The 8,409-nt window shown below is 32.1% G+C and overlaps 1 protein-coding gene across 1 annotated transcript; it reads left to right on the top strand.

Annotated features, from left to right (window-relative positions):
• Nucleotides 1-512: 512 nt before the first annotated feature.
• Nucleotides 513-2,635, top strand: LOC134697593 (UDP-glucuronosyltransferase 2C1-like). The gene is given in 4 exon segments (XM_063559877.1): nt 513-699; nt 1,886-2,128; nt 2,131-2,271; nt 2,343-2,635. Coding segments are annotated over 4 exon segments (864 nt in total).
• Nucleotides 2,636-8,409: the final 5,774 nt, after the last annotated feature.

Raw genomic sequence — 8,409 nt, 5'->3', positions numbered from 1 at the left:
ATAACAGATGCACAAAAGAAGTAACAATACTAAACTGAAATTTGTCTGAGTTTATTTATATAAGTTCAGATAATTTTCAATACCTTTTGGTTTTCTTTCATACATATCTAATTGAACGTAGCCCCTTGGTTAAATATTTCGAAAATTTTAAAGGTACATTTACATATTTTTCTTCTTCAAGAGATATTGGACACTGCCTGCTGTCTAATCTTAAAAACAACCCCGAATATATATAATGAAATACAATGTATTAATAACATTTTGTTAGTCCAAAGGCAGTAGTAAAAAACTAGAAGCAACTACGTTTATTATTTAAATACTGTTAAAGGTATAGATTACTAGTATTTGCTATATATAGTTCTTCTTCTGACTATAAATTTTGATTTCATTTCTTCAGAATGATGGATGGGTGGAAAACATTCTTTGTTATCCTGACTCTAGGATTTTTGATACACCTGTATAATGTGGACTGTAAAAGATATGTTGTTTTCGTAGCTCACATCTCTTCTATTATGGCCATTGCCAAAAAATTAGAAAATTGCAATCACTCAGCAACATTTGTGCTATCAGCATCAATGGACAAAGAACAACGATCTAAAGGAATATTAATTAATTCTGAAGTAGCCAAAAGTCTTGATAAAGCGTCAATTATACATAATGTTGTACAAGTTATATTCCTTCCTATATGCCAGCATTCTGGTCAGGATTTACAGACAAAATGACCTTCTGGGAACGTATGATTAATAGTACATTGTATACTATTCAACTAATCAAACCGATGGTGCCTTCGTTTGGAAATCATGTCGCTAAATAGGTCCCAGAAAAACTGTTAATGTCAAACAGCGTACTAACAAATAGTTTTCGATATCACAAACTGGTCAAAACATTTACTATATTTTATCACCGGTATAAGGAAATAATTCGTAAATATAACTCAACATGCAGACATCTTATACGTTCAGGTATTTCACATCCAAAATTTTAAGGAATTATTCTTTATAAAGCACAAAAATGTCAGTATTCTCCTCAAAAACTAACAAAACCTTTAAATAGACTTATTAAAAGGGGATATAGTTACGATACTGTTGTCAGGTCATTAAAGATTGCATATTTTGGCTTTAACATTGATTTACTGATAGGGTCTTTGCATCGGAACTAAACACATTTATTTCTAAAAAAACAGTTGTTGGCATGACACGGGTTATGTTCTTCTCATATATTTTATGATAGTATGATACTAAACCCCTAACGGGAGGGATTGTACCTGATATTCATATGATGAAGACATAATCTTTCAATTAGTTTAATTGAGGTCTGGAGCTGGCATGTCAGTTAACTGCTAGTAGTCTGTTGTTATTTATGTATTATTGTCATTTTATTTATTTTCTTTTGTTAAATCTTTTGACATCGGACTCGGACTTCTCTTGAACTGAATTTTAATGTGCGTATCGTTATTCTTTTACTTTTCTACATTGGCTAGAGGTATAGGGGGAAGGGTTGAGATCTCATAAACATGTTTAACCCCGCCGCAATTTTGCGCCTGTCCCAAGTCAGGAGCCTCTGGCCTTTGTTAGTCTTGTATGATTTTTAAATTTTAGTTTCTTGTGTATAATTCGGAGTTTAGTATGACGTCCATTATCATTGTACTATTATGCATATTTAAGGGGCCAGCTGAAGGACTCCTACGGGTGCGGGAATTCTCGCTGCATTGAAGACCCACTGGTTGCCTTCGGCTGTTGTTTGCTCTATGGTTGGGTGGTTGTCGCTTTGACATATTCACCATTTCCTTTCTCAATTTTATTTATTTTGATACAAATAGTCGTCGGAGATATTTTAATTGATTATGCAATTCCAATAGCATAAATTGTATATGGTGGATTATCAGCCGGACCTGCTAAATCGTTGATTTCTAGGATTGAGTCATTTGTTGAGAAGTATGAAGATGATTTTGTAATTGTTTCATTTTGAAGCATAATCAAGTCATGCCCTGAAAAAATAATGAATTAACTGATTTCAGCTTTTCAAAATATGAAGCATTTGAATTTTATATTTCGTAATTGAGATTATGAAAAAGAGTATGGAAACATATAACAATTGCCATGGTTACCACAGAATGATCTGATCGGGCATGTAAAACGAAACTATTTATCACTCATTGTGGGAAGAGCATCGTCTTTGAACATTTTGAAGCTCACTACCATGGCGTACATATGCTTGCATTTTCAATTGCTCTTGATGAAATATCAAATGCTGCTATTACAAAAGAAAAGGGCTAAGGAGTTTAATTGGATATTTTAGATTCTTGTGAACAAATTTGTTAATTGACAACATCAATAAAGAAGTGCAAAACAGCACTTTCATGTTCAGCATTAAAAATACATCTGCGATTTTCCACAGTCGTCTACAAGCCCCAACACAAAGAGCAGTTAATTGGATAGACTTGGTGACTAAGTATGGATCAGAACCTTTCAGACCAGCCTCGCTAGATATGCCATGGTATTCATATTTTATGGTAGACGTGTATCTGGTCTATATTGTGGGAATAGTTTTTGTTGTGTATTCTTTTCAGTTATTTCTTAAGTTTTATATTAAAGTATGTTGTAGACAAAAGAACGCCAAAGAAAAACTACAATAAAGCCATGAGATTTATGTGAATTGAATTTTTACAAACTATTATCTGAAAATATTTTCAAAGACCATTTTACAAGTGTTTGCTTCAAAATGATAACATTTGAATACTTACTCTGATATAGTAATATCAAAGACAATAACAATTAAAACAAAGGAGTAAACAAAGACTCAAAAACAACTTTCCACTAAATGACACAGAAATTAACAACTAATGGGGCACTGTACAGATAAACCTTACAATATATAGTCATATTTGCGGCGCGGCTCGCGTTTTAAATTTGAAAATTTAACTGTCTCGAGCGGATAGATATCGTACCACACTCGATGCAGTGGTAAAATCAATATTTATTTCATAAAAACCTGTGTATATATAAAAGGAGAAATAGCAGTTTTATTGATTGATAGTTGTTACGATACTATTTATACATTATAGCTTCCTTGTATGATGTTGGAATCTATTTTAACACAAAGAGTCCTCGTTTACCTTTTCTATATTGGTTGTTGCCTTTTTATAGTACTTTGAGTCTTTTTTAACTACCTGCATGACACTCATGATCTGCATTATGTAGGTCAAATTTGACAGCTAAACGATAACATTAAAAAAAGTGTTATTTGTTACGACCAATCGTAAATTAAAGCAAAATCAGTTTTCTATTTCTGTGCACATTTTAAGCCGTGTAACATGCAGCGAAATTAACCACTTTTTATAACTGACTTTTTTTCAAATGATTTCACCCCAATATATAACTAAAATATTTATGCATTCTACTCGTCCTGAAGATACATGCAATATTTATTTGTCCCTGCATGTTAAGAAAACAACTTCTGTTTATTAGAACAAAATTATAACAAAATTGTATTTTTTTTTTACTTTAATATAATCTAATTCATGAATTGCAATTGATAAAATACGAACAGGATGTGGGTATTTAGTTTCCAGATTCTTTATTAATTTACTGGCTATCATATTTCTCTATTCTTTATATTTTGATGTGCATTATTTTAAATAACCCATTTTCTATGCAAGTAAATAACTTATTAGAAAATAAAGCCTGTATATCGAGAGAAAATCTTAAATCAATTAATTTGAGATTACCAATCAAAGAACTGGACAAACTTACAAGCAAAATAAAAAAAATTAAAAAAATAAAGACATAGGATTTCATAAGAACAGACAAATCGTGTTTCTCAGCTCTTAAAAAGATAGAAACTTCATAACAGACAAAAGTGAAAAGAAAAAAATCTAAGCAACCAATATAGTCAAAGTAATACCATATCAGATACAGGACCTATTAAACACCTTAAGATTTTTACACCTAACCAAATCTTCATCTGGAATTACAAAACCTCTGAAACACATTAACCCTCAGAAAGCCACCTGTCCAACTAATACAAATGGTCGAATTCATTATGAACTACATGAACAAGGAGCACTAATATTACAACTTATATTCACTATAATTTGACTCTGGTCAAACACCAACAGACTGGAAACATAATGACATCGCACCAGCTGTTTAAACTGAAAAACAGATATAAAACAATCGAATACAGACCTATTTCGTTGACTTGCATTGGTTGCAAGTTAATGAAAGACGTAGCTACAAAGTCATAATCAACAACTTACAAAACAACAATACTATCTCAAGTTATAATACAAATCACTACTGAAATAAGCTGCTGCTTTGTGCCCATTATCTAAAAAATAAAAGACGTTTTATGTATAATACATACCGTAGTAAAGACTGAAGGTAGACATCTTCGTGGTAATTGGCTATGTGCGTCATTGGGTTGCAGTCTCAATACGATATCGACGTATACCGCATATGAAACATGTGTTTTAGAGGGGGTTAGCTGTCAAACTCATGTTCACAGATTCGACAAAAAATCTCATATCTGATCCATAACATACTTCAACGTTTATTTACAGTTTTATATAACTTTGTATCTCAGAAGATTTGGTCTGACGATATGCAATGATAACTTTGTCCGTTCTAGTCAAGTTTTCTGCTCGTTGTGTGGGATTGGGTTTGTTTTCAAGGACGAAAGGAAGGAAATGGAATTAGATGATTTAGAAAATCTTGAAACCAGCACGAATCTGTTTTGGTGAGAATCATATTCAGGAATGTAGAATTTTTGAAACATCATGAAAACCACGAAACATGATCGTCATATTAGATAAAGTATACTGTAGATTAAAAAAAATATTTGAAAATCTATACAAGAATACATTTATCTATCAAGAACTTATAAGATATGATCAATATTAACTATTGTATGAAAAAAAATCAAACGGAGAAAATAGTTTTCACCCTGAAACTCTTATTCATCTCTTTAGCAATAATTGGTTTGACGTCTAAAATTAACTATATTAATATGATTTGGATAATGCCTACTATTATTAAAAAAAGCCGGAATCCCCCCTTGAATCCGCCACTGATCTTAAAAAAGAGGGACGAAAGATCCTAAAGGGACAGTCAAACTCATTAATCTAAAACAAACTGACAACGCCATGGCTAAAAATAAAAAAGACAAACAGACAAACAATAGCACACATGAAACAACACAGAAAACCAAAGAATATATAACACCAACCCCACCAAAAGCGAGGGGTGATCTCAGGTGCTCCGGAAAGGTAAGCAGATCCTGCTCCATATGTGGCACCCGTCGTGTTGCTTATGTGATATCAAATCCGGTAAATAGTCTAATTCGGTAGGTCACATTCATGAAAGGGAAGCGGATTGTAGTTACGACGTAATGAACATATCTGATATCATACACCTTTAAGAAACAAAATATACAGCGAGTCAACTGGAGATGCCTGTGTTAGCTGTGAATTCTGTGATTATATAGAAATATCGCGGATTATTGATATTATCAAACATGTGCCAGCTAAAAGAGAACTGCTTTTTGAAGTAGGAAAATCTATCCATGCAAGAACATTATGGACATAACTAAAATCAATAAAGAGATGAAGTGGTCCGAAGATACAGTCAAGACCATTGAAAACGATTGTAGACGCCTACTGTTTCTACTAATTGATATAGTGCGCAATACAACTTAAAAGATATTGACTTTTTTACAATCGAAACAGGAAAAGGGACATTATTGAACAATATCAGCATAAAAGGAAATAAAAGAGCGGGTAGCTACCAAGTAGAAAACTTACTATTCGATACTATTTCTCACCCATATTTCTACTTTTTAAAATTAGTTCTGAAATTGTTTTCTATGAAACGAGTTATATTACATTAATTATGTTTATTTATCCGTAAAGTTCAGAACCTGTTGTGTTTTAGTAACTCTACAGTATAGGTGAGTGGAACTTTTTTTTAATCATTTATATACAGCAGTATTGGATTTTATAAAACTACGGTGAGGTGTACATAGGCGAGTTTTTAATTCTAAATAGCACCTCTGTACATTTATCTATGTATGTGTATATTCACTTGCATTTGGTGGAGAATAGGTACAAATAAATTACTATGGTTATCCTTTGAAGAATGTAAAGAGATAGAGAGGTAAGGCTGGAACAGTATATGTGTTCCTAAGTAAGGTAAGGGGACTATCATCTAACAAGAGAAAATAATTTACATGAGAGTTTGCCCTGTCAATAAGACAATAATTAAAGATTGAGACCACTTCAAAAAAAAATATTACTTTATTCAATATTCCCCCATGTACATATTAACAGTGATTATATATACAAAATTATACAGAGGTACTGTTTAAAACCTTGCACTGTTTATTAAAAAGGACTTTCATATGTACACCTTAATTTTTATTAAATCCATCTCTGTTGTATTTAAAAGATAAAAAAAGTTCTACTCTCCTTATGCATTGATATAACACACATGGTCTTATCACTGTTTTATTGTAACCTATAGATTGCCATGGTCAGTGAGATTTCATAAAAGTTATTGTTCTTTGTATAGTTTCTTCAATATTTTGCTCCGGATATTGTTTTGTAATTAGAATTTAGAGAATTAGGAATAAGGGAAAACGGAACTATTTATTCTGCCATAGGCGAAAATACTAACATTTTCTAAATTTACCAGTTTTTATAATAAAAACCTGGACAAAACAGTTATGTGTGGTGTTACAACCTTATTATTGTATTCTAAAAATTAAAGCCAAATAGTATCATGACCAATTTCCAACGGAGCTAGTTTATGTTATCCATGCCCACCGTCATTTTGCACCAAATTTTTGAAATTTTGTAAGCCTTTTCGAATAATTCTCTAGAAAATATTTCAATAGGTTTTAAAATTTATTCTATAAATTTACACACTGCAGTTATTCATAGATAAATAAAAAAATATATTGTACCCTACATCCAATCACAGCGCTCCTAATTTGACTTCCTTCACCTGTCTTGGGTACACAAAAGGCCAACCTAATGCTGGGAAAATTAAATACTACCGTTTTCCCTATACTGTGGCACAAAGCTATAAATTATTTTTATAACACCATCAATGCAATACTGGGATATTGTGGAAAACTTGACTATAACTAATACTTGTATGTCCCATTACTTAAAGAAACATGGATAATTTTATGTCCCCACCCCTAAATGCTGATTTACCTCTTTCTCTACTTCTTTCAGATAAGGCTTAACAAACAACCTGTATCCAACTATATCTTATCGTATCTAAAAAGAATAATAAACATTTCCATTTAAACAGATAAAAATGACAGTTCCATTCAATTTGTATACATTTTATCCAAAATTTACAACATAAGCACAAATTCAAGATTTGTCATACTAATATCCAGTCCATGCTTTAGTATATGCCATATTGTGGTTCAAAATTTCAGAGCTGGTTATAAAATCCATTATTCTCTCTTGAGATGATAAAAACAAGGATATTAGACACTTAAAACATTAAATCTGCAAAATACTCAGCTGTAAAGTTGCCTTTGTTGCCAGTATTAATCTATGAAAAAGCTGAATTGTGTCCCTTGGGAGTATTAAATTCCAACAAAAGTCCTTTCAAACAGTACAAAATGACAAATTATATATGCCTGATATAATAAAAGATAGAAACTACAAAATGAAGCACTATTGAAATATTTGCTGCATGAATTGCCAACAATGTGAGCAATTCTTTACACAGGAGAGTATAAATTCTATCTAAATTTAGCCTCAAGTGGGCCTCTTTTTTTCTTAGATGAGCAATTCTAAGAGTGAAAATGCTTCTAGTATGACCAAATACTGCCTTACTATATAATAAAATCAACGGTACCAATTTTGTTGCACCAGATGCGCATTTCGACAATACATGTCTCTTCAGTGATGCTCGTGGCCAAAATATTTGAAATCCAAAGCATATATAAAAGATGAAGAACTATAATCCAAAAGGTCCAAAAAGTATAACCAAATTCGTGAAAGGAATTAGAGCTTTGCATGAGGGAGATACATTCCTTAATTTATAATAATTTCTAATATTTTGTAACAGCAAATTTTAATAACACAAAACAATCCGTATTTTCATGCCAGTACCGAAGTACTGGCTACTGGGCTGGTGATACCCTCGGGGACTAATAGTCCACCAGCAGAGGCATCGACCCAGTGGTAGTAATAAAATCAACGGTACCAATTTTGTTGCACCAGATGCGCATTTCGACAATACATGTCTCTTCAGTGATGCTCGTGGCCAAAATATTTGAAATCCAAAGCATATATAAAAGATGAAGAGCTATAATCCAAAAGGTCCAAAAAGTATAACCAAATTCGTGAAAGGAATTAGAGCTTTGCATGAGGGAGATACATTCCTT

This window comes from Mytilus trossulus, chromosome 14 (genome assembly GCF_036588685.1).
Source record: "Mytilus trossulus isolate FHL-02 chromosome 14, PNRI_Mtr1.1.1.hap1, whole genome shotgun sequence".
Lineage (NCBI taxonomy): Eukaryota > Metazoa > Mollusca > Bivalvia > Mytilida > Mytilidae > Mytilus > Mytilus trossulus.
This window is presented reverse-complemented; position numbering and strand designations above follow the sequence as displayed.